We start from the raw sequence: 19,829 nt of genomic DNA, 5'->3' as shown, positions 1-19,829 counted from the left end.
TATATATATATTATATATGTATATATATATAGTGTGGACACTATATGAACAGCACTATCAAAGGGAAAGGAACTTGATAAAAGAATCAAACATGAATACTATAATGAAAACAAAAAATCAAAATGCTAAGTTGTTATTGATGAACTAATTCTCCCCCCACAACAAAAAATATTGGAGTAAGACACAGTCCACTGGTACAACACTATAAGGCTAGAATTGTTTAAAAATAAAAATGCTAATCTGAAAAATACAACCAATCACAGAAAACAACAATAAATCAGTATTGTCTACAGAGAAACAAACTGCAGTTGGCATAACGCCAGACACTCAGACAACGATCGACCAGTCAGTATGATTCGCGAATTTCATGAGCACATGATATCAAAATCATCCATTTTATGAGATGTCTCATAAAAAATAGGCCTATTAGCGAGAGATTTTGAAGACATTAAAAACTTAACTGACAAAAATTTTAAGAAAATGTCCCTACCGAACGCCAACCATTTTCTGAGAATATTTCGATTGCTGACAAAAAGTATCTTAAGACTTTATAAATATATCTGTATATATATTTATATATATACTTTTATATTATATGTATAACAATAAAATAATCTTGTTTTAATGTGTATATATATATATATAATATATATATATATATATATATATATATATATATATATTATATAAATAATCTTGTTTAAATGGCATTACTAATATTTGTACGCGAAAATAAGACGTGACGAGATCAGTCTTGATGTTTCTTATTAAATCAAAATCCTTCTCAGTCTTAGACTAATAAGAAGTTACTTCGTTGTTAACTTATTACAATTTCTGGAAAATATTTAGCAGGCCATTTTAGGATTTTAAGTTTGTACAATGTACTAATCAAAGCAGGTAAGTCTTTTCAATAGAAACAGCCGTATGTTAACTATCACTCGCGGTTATGTACTGTACCAGGCAGTGAAGCTTTTCAAACTGTCCTAACAACATTCTTGTTTTTACCGTGGCTAGTCTGTTACACACAGCAGTTCACTGACTACAGGGCCTTGTTAGTGAAATGTTAGCTACAGATCGCTGCTGCACCTGTCGAATACATGAATTTTAATCAGATTTTTCTATTTCGAAACAACAGTGAACTCTTTCTCTCGGCAGTATAACTGAAAATGCCAGATTCGATACGTTTACACATTCTGCTGTCTGTTATAAGCAGCTGTCAAAATTCCCTGGTTTTTATGTCTCTTCTGCCCCTTGTGCCTCTGTGGGCTCTATTGCTGAAATGGCATTTCCATCTCTTAAAGTGACTTCTTTCCACCCACTCTTTCGTGTTTGTCATGACGGCGATTCGGCTGTCCACATCTCTGCTGTGTCCTTAGTCCCATTCTCACTTATCTGTCCACTTTTTTTTATCATTCACGCCTCGGAGGCACAGTTCATGACTGTTTATTCTATCATTCTACTTGATTGCCTAATAATCGTCTGTCAAGGAGCATTTTTCCCAAAATCGACAGACTTCATCCTTCTTAAGTCGTTTGATTCTCACTTGAATAGCGCTTCATCAATCAATCAGTCTTACAATTAAAAGTGAACAAATTCTCTTTTTTTTCAAATTAGTTCCATATGCCATCATACCATACACATACAGTCAGCTTCTTTTCTGCTCTGTGAGCAGTAGAGCCAATTCTCGTTGATGATACGCTATGAAAAATTGTATAGGATATATTGACAACAATGACAAACGTGCTTATCTGGTCAAAAATCAATTAACGCCGGCCCTCCTCTCTAAAGGCATATGACGCAATAACTCTAGCCGGCGAAGCTTAAGAATTTCCTTTCTGTATCTTATAACTCCAGCTACACACACAAATATAAGCATACACACAAATATTCTATTTGTAAGACTAAGCTTTCAATAACTTACAGTACTGGTCAACAAAGCTAACATCATTGTCCCACAAAATAAATAAATAAAAGTCATTCTTGAAAGATCAAACGAAACCTCATTTGAATCGAGAGTTGCCTAACTCTCAAATTTACTCTCGAAGCATCTTCGCTTTATTCGACCTCAAATATCCCGTATGTTAAGGTATGGCATCTACAGTAGATAAGATTAAGCTAATGTTTGCGGCTGCCACTGTAGATCCGTTTCCCACAGTTTTAAAGTTTATCGGGTGTAAAAGAAACCCAAGACCGTTACATCAGACGTTCCCTTCCATGTGTGTATGTTACAAAAAAAAAAAAACAATAGCCTATTGTACTGTACATTCACCCCACATCAATCAAATATTTCATTATTTTAGCTCATCTATTGTAACAGGTTTTTCATTCGAAGAATACGATAAAACGTATCAACCTTTTATCTGAGCATTGCATAGCCTATGCTTTCGTGGTTAACTTAATAATGAAAGTAAACTGACTTTGTACATGAGACAATCAAACTCTTAAGCAACTGTTGTTATATAACAATGACAACTTTCACTGCGCTAAATAGCTATTTACATAACTGTAAACATACAGAATAAATACCTACGTAAGATAGTAATATCCATCAGGATTAGGTCATTCTTCATTGAAATTATCGCATGCAAAATTAATTACGTAAAGACAGTGGGATTCATTGGTAGCCAGTAAGAGCGAACATTTCTTCCCGCCAACTACTGTATGTCAACGCCCTCGTGCAGTTTCGCGCCAAATCCTTCGACAACTGAGTTGTTTCCTGACGTCCTGCTACCAAATTTGCAACACAGGGATAGAATAGTTCTAATATGACTTAAAGTATATATGAGAAATCTCACTAAAGGCTTTGATAACACAGAGAAACTTGAAGAGACATGAAAGGCAATGGAATAATAGTGACCTCCACATGTTTGCTCTATAAGCGGTCCTATCGATAATGTTTAACTTTAAGCACATGCTCGAAGTTAACCTATCTTTTATCAGCCATAGTGAGAATATTGATGTAATTGTCTTAACATGAAGCAAATAACTCACGTAGGCCTATGCATCTGAAGCTGGTTAACGTTTAAATTACCAAACTTTTGAAAAGCAGACAAATAACTTACTTGAATCTGTCCACGCTGAACCTTTAGTGGCACGGTGGATCCTGTCATACAAGCCATTTTAGCACTGTAAATTGTTTTTTAGAACGAATGATTGCTTAAAATCAGTGGTCAGACGACGTTCACACCATCCACCGAGAACTTCCCGAAACAGAAGAGACCAGAGCTGTGACTAGCGATAGTCAGAAGAATTCAACCTCCTTGAAGAAGAAGAACAGTGAGATTATGAAATTGGCGGTGCTACCGGCGTACCGCACCCGAGACCTGCAACACTGCCAGACGTGCGTATGATAAATTAAATATATGAATCAATTTTAAGAATTATATTTATGATATATTTATTGTAATATCAAAAGAAAGCAAGGGACATCGACACCCTGAATTTTTCCATGACTTCATACTTCATCGAAACCATTTGTATAAATGTAGGGGAAAAGAGTTACTGAATGTACTAGAGTCAAGTCTGTTTGGAAATAACATAATAATCTTCAAAAATTAAGAAATCTATAGTGATGTAAAAAGTTGACAATTGTCATTTCACTTAAATACAAACGTACTCACTCTCGTTAACTGACAAGCGTTTCCATGGCAACGTTTACACGCACTGTAATGACGTCACCAGGAACAAATCGACACATGTTTTTACTCTAGCAAGTTGAAACGCGAAAGGTACAGTATTCAAAGAATAATTTAACCGTTGAAAGATAGATGAGAAATTGACCGTTTTCCCACATGCTCGCTGTCTAGTGCACAATTTATTTAGAAGCCGTTAATCGACAAGATATTACGTTTTAGGTAATGTTTCTATGATACTCCTCCCTACAAGTAATGTTTATATTAGACCAACCATAAGCTGTAATATATAATATATATATATATATATATATATATATATATACCCAATACCCTTGTTCACTTTGGCAGTTAACAACAGTTATTTAACTACCAGGTTCATAATACCCTGCTTAAGTAAGCATAGGCCAAATGGGCTTTTAACAGTGTGTCTAATGCCCATACTCATCTGCATTAACACTTGACAAAAGAGCCAGTTAAGACCAGTTTTATTTTAGCTTGATAAACTAATCAACCAAGATAGACCGTTGTTATAGTCTAGCAACCTACCTATGAAAAAAAGCTCTATAAGGAGAACTTCAGAGCCTTATAAAAATGTCATAATTTCCTTCTTTCAAATCTCAAGGGTATTTGAATATACCATACACAAGAAGTAAAACAGTGACAAATTTTTCCATTTTCAGGTACAGGTTTTGACTGTTACCAAAACTGGTTATGGGGGACTCACCTTCACCACCAGGACAGTCAAAATATCAATATGATTCTTTTGATTTGGAGCAATCCAGTGTTTCCCCATCACCAACTCTCACGATACCTCAGGGTAAGAAATAAATTGAACAATTAAATACCCATTTTGAATAACTGTACTGTTTTGATGGAGAAAATGATAGTCTGATAAGCAAACCATATACTGTACTGTATAGGTAAAGATTTCCCTGCACTCCTTATTATGGCTCTATTTTTCCAAACTGCTGTATGTTATTCAAAGCCAAATATAGTTAATGAATAAAAGGACAAGCTTCCGTTCATCCACATTAATTCACTCTACGCTTGGGACAGGACGTGATGGTGAACGCAGTCTTTTGATGAGTGAGGTCATAAGGCTTTACAAGGAGAGGTATCGCTTGGCTCGCATGCACAGGAAGGCGGAGCTCCGTGTTGCCGTGAGCCTGAAACGAAGGAGGCAGGTACTGTCCATTGATTCTGTGTTATCTCCTAGTGATTTATTTTTCATGTGGTTAAGACAAAAGATAAGCTCTGTTGTTGCAAGAAACGTTATGGAATGAAAGGAAAAATAAGGTGTCAACATACTAGTTTCCTTAAATTGCAGGAAATCCACCTTTTTAAGTAAGTGAATTTAAGATTCCGGAACAGCAAAAAAAAAAAAAAAAAAAATTAATTCCATCTTTCCCATAATAAAATTCGTGGAACAGGAAACTGGAACATACCGTGTAAACGTGGCATTAGCAACATTAAAAAGTCAGGCACCTCTTGAGAAATGCCTTTGGTAACATCAATTGAAAGGCAAAGAGGAGGCACCATGCAAGGAAGTTCAGGAGAGGCTGAAGCCGAAGTAGAAAATACCTTTAGTAATGAGGCAATGTTGGATTTAGCTTCTAAAAGAACTATGGAACAAACTAGCTTCAGAATATATTCATAGTTTTACTGTGAAGGAAATTAATTAAGAAACTACAGGACTGCTGATTTCCACAAGGAAAATATGAGGTGTGGATGACATACAGGTGTTCTGTGGCAACTTTTAAATGGGGAGGGACTCCTTATTTCTGCCTGAAATCTTGTGGAAGATAAAGGTATTTAAGAGTTAGTATTTCACTCGATGCACATCTTTTTAAATGTGTCTCATTTAACCCTTTCAACTTCAACTACAACAGATAAGAGAGAAAGAGTGAGAGAGAATCTGATTTTATCACTTAAAACCTACTTTCAATTTTAACATATTTTAAGGTTGTACCTTTCTTTAGAATAACTTTCCAAATGCTCAAGTGAACCCACAATACCTGATACAGTACATGTCTAACAGTCTATAAACAGCCAATATGAGTAAAAAACTTTTTCAAAACCTTTTATTTACACTACAGAGTGAAGATGGTGAAGAAGATGGTGATGATGACGATGATGACGGGGGACACATAGATTGGGCAGCACAGGCAAACAAAGCCAGGTCTGCTTTACTGGAAGCTGACCAAGCAGCTTCGGCACAGGAACTCCAGTACCGACTGCTACTGGAAGAGTCAAAAGCTAAAGCTGAGCAAGGTGCTGCTCAGGTGAAGACAAAATTAGTTTTGATTATTACTGTCATGAACATTCTCTCTATAAAAGTTATTTACAGACTTTTTTTATCAAGGTTTCATAGTTTCACACACAGGCAATGTTTTTTTTACTTTCCATTTATCTGACTCTTTTGCTCTCATCAAAGTTTGTCAATTTTTATACCTGAAATGTCAACTGACCTGCCTTATTAGGTTACTGAAAAATGTATTTAAATATAGAGAAGAAATGAACATAAAGCAATAAAATGTGTACTACAATGACATTAGGATGCAAGAGTATTTTTTCTAATAGCACTGTTACTATGTTGCAGGCATACCAGGCACTCGAAATGCTGATTGAACAACAGAGAAATCTGGTAAAGAGGAGTTTCTCAGCACTACCTCCGGAGAAGAATCAGAAAGAAGTAGGTACTTATGTAATTTTCAAATGAATGCCATACAAAGGAATAGTCAAGTAATATAAGTACTGTATTAAGCAAGTCGGCAATAAAATATGAAACAAAAATCTGTGTATGAAATCTGTTTTTAAAAAATTCAATCTTTGTGATTACCACTGAAATAACTGACAACTGTACTTTTATTTCTGAAATGCTGCAATGTTACAGATCGTTGAAAGCCTGTTACAGAAGCAGCTTCAAGTACAGGAACAGTTGCAACAAGCAAGGGCTGCATACTTCAGCTTAGCCATAAAAAAGCAACAGTTAGAGGAAGATCTACAAAGAAAACAAGATGCCAATGATGACCAGGTGTGATATGTAAATTTAAATTTCCTATTTAACTGTATTTGATACTTATACTTATCTCTGGTAGTATGACAAATCACTTATAAAGTTACTTATCAAGGCAAGGTGATTAGAACTTGAGATGTACCCCACCAGAATGCTGCTGCTCTATTTTCAACTTTATCTTTTCTTAATTTTACATTCACAGTTCTACTGAGGAAAATCAAAGCAGACAATTCAGTACAAAATTTTGTTTTACCAGGTTAGCATTGCAGAAATGCTGAGACTTGTGGTGGAAACTGAATCCTTCACCGAGGAAACCGGAGTTCAGGTAAGTTTATAATGTTACAGTGCAGCACTATACTGCAATTCTAACTTATTCAGGTAAGCACTGCACACAGCAACTCTAACCTAAAGTTCCTGAAACTGCACATGCCAGGAAGTAGCCTAACTTAAGAGTATGACTGATGTAACCTTGTGCACAAAACTCTACTTAGGCCAGTACAATCATTTTACAGAATTCACTACAGACATGATGAGAGCCAAGCTGCCAGTCCTGATAGGTAGAGTGAAGTGAAAATAAGAGCTGTACATCTAATTTGAAAATTACTTTTCCTTTTCTGAGCTGTATCTACAAGCAAAAACAGTATAGTAATACAAAAAGCAAATAAAAAAATACCAATATCAAATCAATAACAAATATGGCAAAATACAAACATAAAGTAAGGAAAGCAAGGATTTATCTGCCTGTGGAAGCATAAAGCTGCCAAATGAGTGATATAATGAACATACAAATTCACTTAAAACATAACCTTAATAAGATTCTGTTTTGCTTACAAAGAATATCCATGGAAGACATGACGTAATCTCATGTTTAAGAGAGCCTTTGAAACATTTCAAGAAATGTTATATTTTCCTTATAATATTGGGGAAACCGTTATCCTCCTACAAAACATGTACAGTACTTTGTCCACAGACTAAGTAGCAAAACAAAATTATATCCTTTTATCCTTCAACCAATTTCAATCATTTATGGTATTATATACATTTGTATTTTCAGGAAAGTTCCATACTGGCACATAAAGCAGCCTTGAAGAAAACTGAAGCACTGATAGTTAAACACCAGCAGCAACAACAAGATTTATCAAGTCAGGTCAAGGAAGCTGAGGATCTGGTTTCTCAGCTTCAGCAGCAGTTACAGCAGGTAAGTCGAAAAAATTCCATTGTTGGAAAAGTAAGTTGAAAGCCAATGCAGAATACAGATTTAAAAATAAGGCACACATTTTAATGCAAAATATAGAATACAGATAAGGAATGAAACACTAGAAAAATATGGAAATTTGGAAAAATACAGTATCTCATCCAATATCTATAGCAATTACACACTATGGAAGACAGTTATGGTAATTTCTGCATAAAAAACAAGTACTGCACTCATTTACTAACTGAATATCCTCATCCTAATAATTATCAAATGCATAAAGTAGCTTACGCATACATGTCTATTTCTCCTTTCCAAAAACGACAGAAAAAGGAAGAGCGAAAGACATTATCAGAGAAGCAAGCAGTATCGCAGCGAAAGAAGTCCACGAACCTTAAGCCTGCAACTCGTCTCATCCTGGAACCTATCTTGGCAAGAGACCTTGAAACAAAGTTGTCCTTGAAAGTAACACTGGAAGATGAACTGCAACGTCTAAAGACATCATGCAGTAGAAACAAAAAACACTGAAGGGTTGGTATTTTCATACACAGTTTTCACTGCTGTAGGTTTACATTTAAGTTTTGAAAAAATAATCAGCGAAGTGCTACATAAATTCCAGAATAAAAGGAAGTTCCTGAAGTATCGCATAACTGGATCAAGACCTTGACTAAATTCTGCTTGAAAATAGTTTCTGTGTTTACAAAAATGTTTGAAAAAATGTCTGTGGACTAAGAGATTAATGCAAAATGTTTCATTATTTTTCCACTGACATTTTTCAAGTATTTCTATAACAGCGAATACTTTCAGACAGAATTTATTCAAAACCATAATCTACTAAAGTAACAAAAGTAAAGTCAGTTAAAACATATTACTGAACTGACAAGGTTTCACAAAACACCCATTACAGGTGACTTTTGCTATACAATGGGGTTAGGTTTCTAGGTAATATTGTTACGCAGTCAATCTCATAACGAAATTATAAAATGGTTTAGTGGGGATACGTTCCTACCACTCAAAAATAACACTAGCAGAAACAAACAGGACTTCATAACAAATGCAAAATACTAAGTACAGCACATAAAATGACAAAAGCAGGGCAAGGCATAATTCTACGGATAACATTTAAGAACTGGAGCAGTAAAATTTGAGAAAATATTTATTATAAGATTGCTTGGCAAAGACATTATTCTGGAGACCAATACTGGCATTACTACTTACTTTGAACAATACTTACATGAGAAAACCCGCCGCAAGGTTTGTTTTTCATCAAGATATAACCAATGTATGATATACCTGTGTAAAACTTCCCTAACTGTATATTACTCTTTCACTTCAGCTAATGTGTAATCTTAACCTACGTTTGTACATAGACTATTCAAAGAAAAATAACATTAACAAACAGGGTTTATGGTTGTGTGCTAAGAGATCTACATCAGTTTCTACAAAGTAAATTATTGAATATCATGGGCATTCCCACTGGTTTATGGAAGGTCTGTGATGTGGTACATTTAAATGTATGATTGCTTGTAGTTAAATATTTTTACTATAAAAAGGCAGTTCACACAACTCTCACTTTTGTGGTTCATTACCAATCTGAATCACTTTAGAAAATAGAAGAAATATTTTGCTATAAATGAGAACGCTAATAGAAACTGAATGGGGTACTTCGGATGTTATCATCAATGGAAGTAATAATTTGTACTGTCATCATGACTTTAACAATATGAATTTCTTCTTTGAATGAATCACATTAATGGTATTATGTTATCTCAGCATAATCCTATATTCCAACAGTTTGAAGAATACAATTAATGTTATCCATTTTCTTACAAATATAAGTTAATCATACTCAGTAATTCACAGAATATTTCTCTGAGTGTAACAAGTTCCAAATCTTCACGTTAAAATTACCTAAATGCAAAAATACCAATATAAAAGTGATTGGGATATGCTAATGGTAAACACCAAATAATGGACGATTAGCATCAACACCCACAAAAAGTAAAGGTACCATAAGCATTAAACAGATCTCAGAATTACTGAAATATTTCCATCGCAAGGCGGAAAGAAACAAACTAAAAGTTTAATTTTTACCGATGAACAACCAACCTTCCTACAAACCTGAACCTCACAGGAAACATCAAACAAATATAGATAAGATTAGAAACTTTACTTCACATGAGATTTTGATGAATTAAGGACCCCTCTCGTATCAAGAACGTGATAATGTTAGTCTCTACTGACTCCGAACTACGCAACATGAGTTTCTTCATTCCCATTTTAAAGTCATGCTTCAGGTCCCTGTCAACTCCTCGCGTTGATATCGTGCGCTGTTGCCTGAAAGTTCATCAGTTTCTAACTTTAAACAATAAATCCAACTTTAAAACTAATAAACCTCTTTCTCATCTTTTAAGAAAAAAACAATTCATTTTGAAAAAAGAATGAAATACATCAGTAACTGATAATAAACCTTTGTATGTCAACAATTTTGTAATTCTGTATCCACTCTAGTTATATGGAAACTGAAAGTTTAGATCACCAAACCATCTTGTTACTTACTTATTGGAATGATTAATTGGTATGATATCCAACTGTAGACTTCCGCCATCCTTGATGGCTAAATACATGAATTCTTCCAGGATATCAGGCGTAGTAACATAACTGTAGAACAGTGGATAAGAGAAACCTCCGTGCTTTCTAATTATAATCAAGATCTCTTCAAATATACTGATGTATTTAGGCCATTCATACTGGGGATAAAAGAAATTGAAAAAGATTACTGGACTAAAATAACCATCAGTATCTCATGTCCCATGGTAGTATAGAATCTGAAATAAAAAATTTTAATTAACATAATTTGGCTTTCTACATGCTAAATTATCTTAATTAATATGCTTCTCCATAGTTATAAGTACACAGCACTTGATTACTGTTCAGTTATTTTGACAATAGCTCTTGGCAATTATATCTATCGCTAGCCCAAGTCAAGTGCCAAAACAAAAGAAGAATCATTAAATTGCTTGGATATAAAATTTGCCTTACCATCTCACTTTACAGACATACCTAAATAATAAGTCTCATTTTATATTTTCCATATCAGCAGTATATCAAATAAGAATCTGACTTGATTCATCATATAAACGAAGGGCAAACATACCTTATAGAATAGCAACTACATATTGGTTGGAACTCACCTGAAGGAGAGTTATTAGATAACCCATGCAGAGGTCATCCGAGTGCTTGTCGACAAATATTCTTTGACGGAGAGAATGAATGAGAAGAGTGGTGGCAAACTGAAGACACTGTGGTCGAGTAAGTGCTAGTACGTGCAAATGACGCCTGGCAGGTAATGCTGAAACGCACAGATCTGTGGCTAGTCCCCCAACGCCTGGCACCCACCCCGGTAGTTGATTCACCACTTCTAATACTGCCTCAGCCGCACTCTGTCATAAAAAATAGTTTTACATTAACATGAAACCTAATCCTTATTATCAAGTGTTGTAAACTAAAAAAAACTAATATGAATGAGACATCATCATCAATAAAATACAGCCATTACCAATAATCCAGAGGCATATGATTACTACTTAACTTTTCAGTTCTTATAACTCTACTTTTATGAAAGAGAATAGAGGAGTCCTGGGTAGAAAAAAAGTACCTGTACCTATTATTAATGATTATGGCATGAAGCTTTGTGATGTGAGTTAAGAAGTGTTCAACTGTGCTCCAAAATTTTTTAACTTTCCAGTGTTCAAAAAATTCCATGAAAGTTAACAGCTTAGAGTCCCCTAAAACAGCTGTAATTACAGAATACAAGTACTGTATTAAGTAACAATTACTGTACTGGCAGCAAGCAGACGTAATGGATGCACTAGCAAAAATCTTAAAATACTAGACAAGAAAATACTGTAACTGCTTTGTGATAACAAAACTTGTTATTATTCGTAAACAAAATCACCAACAAATGCAAATGCAAAATACATTTTATAGTACTTACAGAGAGGCTATTAAGAGCATACAACACTGATGCAAGTTTCAGATTTGTGCTGATGAAAGTAGTAGGCATCTGTGGACCTCGGTGAGTCAGTGTGTGACGAAGTTCTCTTGCAGCCTCTGCTAATCTGCCCTGATATATCAGGACATCTGTTCTGAATACCCGTAACCACCACCAACGGTCTGTACCCAAGCTATCCAGTAAACGGACAAATTCTGAAAAGTTGAGAATAACCAATAGGCAACTTCTAACTCGTGTATCATTGCACAACTAATTCACACTGAACTAAATATAAAAAACACATAAGGCACAGTGTTTCATCAGCAGTTTTTTCAGACCATCTAAGAAATCATATGTATTTTTTACCTGCCCTGAGCTGTTCATACGAATTGAGGAGATCCCAGCACTTGATAGCAGTAGTAAGAGCTTGCGACAGTCCACCGGCTGCAATTCCTGCTGGTGCACTTACAGCCAATCCCACCATGGAACCAGTGTTTGGCTGTCCACCTGGTGCACTTGAAGTGGGACGACTTACTGTGATAATCGGAATGGTGGGATCTTCGTGAATGGCGTCCATTTCCCAATTGGGGATTATATTCAATGGGCACTTTTTCTGTGCCCTGTATAAAGACGGCCTGGATCTTTTAGGAGGCACAATGACTGAATCTTCTCTGTCAACTTCAGGAGACACAAATGCCTCAACTAGTGTCATGGGAGGATTCGATGAGAGACTACTCTCTGAAAGGCATAGGTAAATACAGGTAATGTAAGTCACTAGATCTCTAAAATCTTGCTGATAAATGTATCTAAAGTACATACATAGCAGAAGCAAGATTTTATTTTCTGGTATTAGAAGGGTAATGGAACAGAAAATTTCCAATTTTATAAAAATTAAAAATATATATGCAGTGTATATAAATATGGTATCTGTCACTTAACATCTGTCTTCTTAGTGTTCAAATGTACATGAATATAGTACCATCAATTTAATGAAGACTTGAAAAATATCTATAAGCTAGACTAACAGCAATCCTATAAATCCCAAACAAATGACAAAATAATTCAAACTTATACAACATAAGCAAGGTTAACCCAAGCTATTGTTTGCAATGTAAAACATATTGCAATCTGGCAGTCCAGAAAGCATTCTAGGCATTAAGTGATGGGTACCTATATGTTTTTATATCTAAAAATAACATTGCAAATCAGCTGCCACACAGCACCTTGGTATTCTTCCTAGTCTCTAACCAGAATCTGTAAAACAAAACTTCAGAGTTGTGTAAGTTCTGAATCAAAAAGTAATTTACTTAAAAACAAAAGTAACTGACTTAAAATGGGACGCAGTTTCAGTAAGACTTCTTCGTACCTTCGTTGAAGTCTGGGTACAGTCGTTTGGTGTAATCCATGAGAGCATGGAGGAAAATGGTGAGAGTGGTGTACAGTACTTCTCGCACATCTTCTCCCCCCTCCCCTTTGGGCCCACCCAAACGGGCCCCTCCTTCAACAAGGCTCTGAATTCGTTGCAAGATGAGTTCTCTGTTACTAATAAAATATATAAAAAAGATATGAATAAACAGACAATACAATATGATTCTACTTTGCTCTAAACATGAAACTGCACATTTTCTATTGTTTATTATTATTGTTTCATACAAGATAATAACCCATTAACACATTTTTTGTTAAAATATTTACACATAATACTTCCTAGGATAGCCTAGGCCATGAAACCTTTTATCAGTGCCAAAGCAAGCCTTAGTCAGAGTAAAGGAAAGATCTGTTAAGTATTACCATGACAGGAGGAAAGCACTTGAAAATGGGTAAAATGTCCTATACTGCACTTACACATGAGTACATGAGAAAGACAAAGAGTAATTAATGGAGTAAAACTTGATAAAAACTTCTCTAAAACAAACTAACAGTAGCCTTGTCAAGGGCTAAGAAATATTCTATCCCTTCACCTGTAACTTTACTTACCTGGTACTTACAAATCCCGATGATAAGTCCCAGCCAAGATTCCAGCCAATAAGTTGAACAATTGAGAAAAGTTGTTGCCAGGGATCTTCAATTTTGCTATCACCATCCAGTATACCCTATAATAATTTAAAATTAATAACATTTACTACCTGTCTATTACATGGTTATGCTTACCTCTGACTAACAATGTAACTAGGTCATTCTAACTCATACCTTAATTAGACTAATTGTTGTTCTTTACTTTTAAGGACAACCTGAGCATTATTTATGCAAACCAGATGACAGTTTAAATCCATTTCCTTACCTGCATAACCTTAGGAGGCGTGGTTACATATGCTATATAGAATTCAATTGCCCTGGATAATAAATTATGGAGAGTCTTTGGTCTTACTTCTAAACCACGTGTTTGAAGAAGTCTGGGCAGTAGTTCGCAAACTGAAATTGAACATTTTTTATCATCATATTTTATTCTCATGCTTGGTGAATAACAATGCACACTGATTATTGTGTGATCCCCCTCTTTCATGAACATGCAGTATTACCACTCCCTAGTTGCAACAGTGTATCACTTAATGTTATTTTAACATTTATGTTTTGAAAAGCAATGGACTAGTTTTTATAAACTGTTTCAATTAGCCATGAATCAAACTTTAAGTCTTAAAATATTTTGAACTGGAAATTTACAGAGTAATTTGTGGTCTAAAACTGTAAATGGAATTTTTTGTTATGCAAACATGAATTCTTGATCAATTACCTGTTCAAAAAATGTACTGAAGTTATCTGCCTCCACTTTGAATAAACAAAACTACAATATACAATATATTAAAAAGTTTGTGCATATTATTCTCTATTTCAAAGCATAACTGAAAAATCAGCTGACTTAAACTTACCAAGCATACGTCGGAAAGGATTAATTGGCCCAGAACAATGTTTTTCAGCTGCTAACAAACTGTCGACTAACTTCAGCTGAAATTCAAAAACGAATGCTTAGCATAAACAGTATGATAAAGTAAATATATAAATTTTCAAACAAAATTTATAATTTGGATACTTCTGTTAAAGATAGCTTACACTCTCTTCAACAGTAGGTAAGATTCATCCCAAATAATAAATTTTCTACATAAGATCCCAATAATATTCCAACTTTTACTAGGTCATCCAAGGCTAATAAGAAAGACAGTGAATTTGCAACCAAGAATGTACAGAATGAAACCTGAAATTTTAAATGAGTTGTGTGCAATTAACGAAGCACTGATAATGAAAAGATCTTGGTGGAGTACAGAATCCAATTTCCTGGGCCTGCTAACGATCATAACTTGACTTTCGTTAAGGTGCTAAATCTCTCTTAAGAGATTCGGTAACCACAAGTCTAAACTCAAGAGATGGCTTGAATACAAATAAAGTATCATTATCTGTATATGCAACAACTACATACTGTGCATAATATAAAAAGTAATGGGGCAAGAATACTATTCTGGGGAACACCAGAGATTACATTCAAGTCATCATAATGCCCATCAACAAGTGGTTGTAGACCTGCTAACAATCACCAATTTTTACTAAATCAAAATACAGCTAGTAGTATTTAATAGAGGCACCACACTGCTGCAAATAGTTATTACATAACCCACATTATGTGGATAATAGTTTGCCACCTTATAAAGACATTGTTTTCCCTTTATACTCTTCACAGGCTAAGTTCCTTAGACTCAAGTCCCCATAATTATAATTTTGATGGAAAGGATGAATTCTGCATTATTTAGCTAATTACCCACCATAGACAAACCTAGTAGGAATTTAACCAAATTCAAAAGACAATATTGTACAAAAATTATACAGAATTAAACGAACCCTAGACAAATATAGAACATACACAAATACTGTGCAATATTCATACCCCATGATGAGCAGTTGTTTCCGGAAATGTGGTCGTCAGGAGTAACATCAGCCGGCACCGAGTCATCATGTCTTGCGAACGCTCAGCAGCCGACAATACCATCCCTAACTGAACATCTATAACAAATAAAAAAAAGTCATATACTGACTGAATGTACATGAGAAGTTGGATGTGAGCTTTAGTAAATAAAGCTCAATTTGCTTCTGAAAATACAAACCCCTAACTTTTAGCAAGTTTGTTTACCAAATACAGTACTCTCCCTCTCCATCTTCCCAGGTACTCAATATGCATGCACCATTCAACCAGTAAGTGAAAGCTGTTAGCTTACTTCATTCTTCATTTTGCAATCTTTGAAAACTGGAATGTAGAGCAAGATGGTGGGCCATTTGGGTTTGTATTTGAAAATAAACTTCATTATGTATTAAAAAATATACTGTTTTTTATAGCAAGACTATAAAATAAGCCATTTCATAATTTAGGTAAGGATGCTTTGAGATGTTATATCCCCAAAAAATAAAAAGAAACATTCCCATAGCCTATTATAAAAAAAATGGAAAAAAGAATTCTACTATTAAGAAAAAGTTATAATGGAAGAAAGACACAATGGCATGAGTACGGCTCAACTGCAAACATTACAACTCGCCCAGCAGCTAGCTGAGAGAAGGAATAACGAATGGCACATTCAGAAGTGCGATCCCCTAGCAGTATATCTTAAACTCTTCCTTTCTCTTGATTAACAATATCTCTTGGTTCACTCAAAAAGTAATACAAATTTGTACAATATGAGGTTAATTAACTGCATGAACATTATTCTAAGAGAAAACTTGCCACTGTAACTTTACAATAATGACTTACTTCAAAATATTATCATATATAACAAACAAACTATGTAAGCCTTTCACAAGGAAGTTTATTTGCCAATGTTCAATACAAAGGAAATTAAAATAACATACCAAGGAGAGTAAGGAAGCCACAGTAACAGAAAGTGAAATGTGTTGGAATATTCTGGAAAACTGTATCCTATTTATCTTAAAAACTATAATTGATATAATATACATTTCCTTCAATTTTCTTATCAATTACCCAGTCTTAAATTCTACCCAATTTTCTCCAATTTAAAGTTAGCTTTAGAGAATGACTGTTAATGTACTCATAAAAATTCACCTTTGGGCAGCATATTAAACAATAAATTCAAGAATGAAGTCCCCTGTGATTCAGGTGAGCTGTGCCTTAAGGCTGCCATAATTGTGTCAACTTCCCGCCACAGTAAAGGTTCTGGAGCAAACTCTCGTAACCTGAAAACACAGAATTTTTTAGAATCTCTTTGCAGTAGATGGTCAGATTATGCATTATAAAAATTTACCTAACATTTCTATGCAGAAGAAACTCTTTTTCTAAAAATTACTGGAGACAGAAGTCTAACATTTGCTTAAATTATTCTTTTCTAGGCTGGATCTTTCAATGAGCAATTTTGACACCAGAACACTTGAAAATTTTCATGCTCTTACACAGCCATATCCCTACCCCTAATTCAGATATTACTATACATTCAAAATGAAATGAAGGGTCTTCAGGCACTCCTCCATGTTGCTCTTCTACGTTAGGCTGTTAAAGGTAATGGGCTGGGCTTGAAACAACTAAAGTTTACATTTAATTAACTATTGGTTGACATCTAATGTCTGAATATAATCAGCCAAATTCAGTGAAATACACCACAGTCTGAACAACTTCAGTTACATTATGTTCAAACTTTGCGTGCTTCAAGGGTTGCAATTTTATCCCAAACATACTTCATTTTTCCTCAATTCCTATAATCTACCAACTTTTTAAAGATAACGTAGGTTTGTTATTACTTTTGGAGTTAGGAGCCTCTTTTTCAATCCTATTATTTTCCTTCCTTCCCCCAAGCCTGGGTTATAAAACTTCCTGCCCAAGTGGCCTTTGCATAATAATCTTACAGCCGTAATTATTCATATTTCAAATACAGAAACATGAAATATCAATACTATAAATTACTGTCCTAAAATCCAATACACATTTCATATAGAGTAAGAAACACTTCTCAAAACTTACAATACTCCCAAGCATTTTGCTGCCTCTTTCACATTCTTTGCTGCTTTCTCAATTTGGTAGACTTCAAACTGAAAAATAATAATACCACCATCAAAACAAATCCAAAGTAATCACAGTATAGTCCTTAATAACATAAATAAATGCACTTTACTCTCAACAAACAAGAGGGCATCCTAAGTTAGGTTAGGACACATTCCCTCAATTTCTTATAACTTATAGCATTCTGCATCAGCTTAAGTCAGGGAGATCTCTCCAACCAGGTAAGGACCTGCCATTTAAGTTGGGTTAGTTTATGTCAGGCTACATCCATGTAACTGTACTTGCTATATTTTCATGCTTTACTGTCACTACTGAAATGTGTGAACTATCCAATGTATCTGTTAATGTGCCTCGCTGTCATCATTTCAAATTTATCTGTGATTCTTTAATAGCATAAAAGTATTAAGAAAAACCTAAAGGTAATAATTCCCAGGTTTTAGACTAGACTTTAATATATTATTGCATTAAAAAAAGGGAAACATAATAATTTTTGGGGTACTAGCTCATGTTACATAATTTTTTAGGGGGGTCTGGACATGTGTTATGAGGTGTGACAAGGGAGGTAAAAAATTTCCCAGAAAAGTGTTACGCAATTTTAGAACGGCCCCTTAGCCTACTGACAGCCCCATTTGGCTGACAGTGACATTATATGGGGAAGGAGTCACAGGAGGGGGCAAAATGCCGGGGAACCAAAGTAAGGGTGTGTGGACAAGTCCAAAATGTAATACTGACTTAAAATAAAATAAATGCAGAATGTAGAGGGCGGGGTCACGACTTACTTGAGGTCACCCCCTCCCTTCCCCAGGTTAGGGCACGGCGCCAGAGGTTAGGTTAGGTAAAGGTAAGTCTGAAATGCCTACAAAGCCTACAGTTGCCCTGAGCCCTCGCTTTGCATTCGCTCCATAATTTAAAATAAAATAATAACAAGAAAAGTCCTGCAATAAGGACTAAGCCCGCTTTACCTGTATGCCGAAGTTCTTAGGAAACAGAACCTGGGCAGTTATCATCCAGCACTTGGCGGCGCATGGATCTTTGCTTTGAGCTTCCTTGGCTCTATATATCAAGTATTCTTCATCTGTCGTTTGAAGTGCATCTTCTTCCGGTGGTGAAGCCATGATTAAAAGGTTTTTCCTTCCTAATAATAAAGTAACTTAAAGTTTATTAGAAGAAAAACAAAATTATATTTGGAGTTGTTCGGATACGGCACAACACAATTCTACCTTTTGGCGTTAGGATCAGAGTATAGTGGCATAAAAGGATTCTTAAAACTCTCCTATTTAGGAGAATAGCTAACATTATTGCGTATTGATGTAAATAATAAAATACCACAAAAATTATAAATTAATGCGTTCTGAGGTGAATATGAAGTTAATTTTAACGTTAAAGCTAGGAAATATCCGCAAAGTGTAAAAAGGGCAAATTTAGACTTCTTAGTTAAATTCAGATAATGTTAGTCTCAAAACATGTGCTTTTATTACTTAAAATTATTGTGAAACTTACAGATTACACATTACGTAAGAAAAACCTTGTAGAGACCTATGATTGTGAGAGTAAACAAGGAGAAACCATTTTCGAGGGTTGATAACTGCAACGAGTAGAAATTTTCTAAGAAATATAAACAATAGACATCAATATAAAATAAATGTTTCCATTTCTCTCTCTCTCTCTCTCTCTCTCTCTCTCTCTCTCTCTCTCTCTCTCTCTCTCTCTCTCTCTCTCTTTCACACACACATACAAGCATGCACATTAGCACATATTATAATTAGGTGCTGGCATTAATCATCAATATTTATTGCCTCAAATATTCCAAAGATATTCACAGTTAAGTTAACACTGATTTTCACTGAAAGTCGATGCAAAAGTATGGTCACAAAGCAACTCACCTGAGTTCTTACCTGGTTTCCGAGAAAGCCATATCAAAAGGAAAAAATGGTTTATGTGGTGCTGTCTGGTGTTTTTTCATAATTTCAATCTACAGTAACTAAAAAATGGAAAAAATTAAT

The 19,829-nt window shown here is 34.8% G+C and overlaps 2 protein-coding genes across 3 annotated transcripts; one reads left to right on the top strand and one right to left on the bottom strand.

Moving 5' to 3' along the window:
* The first annotated feature begins 3,660 nt into the window (after nt 1-3,660).
* On the top strand, nt 3,661-10,329 carry LOC136853651 (differentially expressed in FDCP 6 homolog). Of its 2 annotated transcripts, none has more exons than XM_067129552.1 (9): nt 3,661-3,728; nt 4,322-4,452; nt 4,692-4,819; nt 5,732-5,917; nt 6,235-6,327; nt 6,529-6,669; nt 6,908-6,976; nt 7,706-7,849; nt 8,174-10,329. In XM_067129552.1, exons 2-9 carry the CDS (start codon nt 4,347-4,349, stop codon nt 8,372-8,374), a joined length of 1,068 nt encoding a protein of 355 aa, XP_066985653.1. In that variant the 5' UTR covers nt 3,661-3,728; nt 4,322-4,346; the 3' UTR covers nt 8,375-10,329. The 2 variants fall into 2 exon arrangements, with proteins under 2 accessions (XP_066985653.1, XP_066985652.1); XM_067129551.1 differs by having other exon boundaries at nt 3,686-3,728; nt 4,316-4,452.
* Nucleotides 10,002-19,052, bottom strand: IntS10 (integrator complex subunit 10). Its single transcript, XM_067129554.1, has 13 exons — nt 18,789-19,052; nt 17,788-17,855; nt 16,879-17,009; nt 15,715-15,830; nt 14,708-14,783; nt 14,122-14,252; nt 13,818-13,933; nt 13,197-13,382; nt 12,207-12,574; nt 11,844-12,055; nt 11,041-11,289; nt 10,406-10,596; nt 10,002-10,183 (listed from the first exon to the last, which is right to left on the bottom strand). Exons 1-13 carry the CDS (start codon nt 18,939-18,941, stop codon nt 10,021-10,023), a joined length of 2,160 nt encoding a protein of 719 aa, XP_066985655.1. The 5' UTR covers nt 18,942-19,052; the 3' UTR covers nt 10,002-10,020.
* Nucleotides 19,053-19,829: the final 777 nt, after the last annotated feature.

Source organism: Macrobrachium rosenbergii, chromosome 27, assembly GCF_040412425.1.
Source record: "Macrobrachium rosenbergii isolate ZJJX-2024 chromosome 27, ASM4041242v1, whole genome shotgun sequence".
Lineage (NCBI taxonomy): Eukaryota > Metazoa > Arthropoda > Malacostraca > Decapoda > Palaemonidae > Macrobrachium > Macrobrachium rosenbergii.
The sequence above is the reverse complement of the archived record's forward strand: the minus strand, read 5'-3'. Positions and strand labels throughout refer to the sequence as shown.

Coding starts and splice junctions, on each gene's coding strand:
- LOC136853651 (XM_067129552.1), top strand. CDS start 4,347: ATGGGGGACTCACCTTCACCACCAGGACAGTCAAAATATCAATATGAT. Junction 5,918..6,234: donor CTGAGCAAGGTGCTGCTCAG/GTGAAGACAAAA, acceptor ACTATGTTGCAG/GCATACCAGGCACTCGAAAT. Junction 6,670..6,907: donor AAGATGCCAATGATGACCAG/GTGTGATATGTA, acceptor TTGTTTTACCAG/GTTAGCATTGCAGAAATGCT.
- IntS10 (XM_067129554.1), bottom strand. CDS start 18,941: ATGGCTTCACCACCGGAAGAAGATGCACTTCAAACGACAGATGAAGAA. Junction 15,831..16,878: donor GTTTAATATGCTGCCCAAAG/GTGAATTTTTAT, acceptor TATTTGTTATAG/ATGTTCAGTTAGGGATGGTA. Junction 11,290..11,843: donor ATGCTCTTAATAGCCTCTCT/GTAAGTACTATA, acceptor TTTTTATGACAG/AGTGCGGCTGAGGCAGTATT.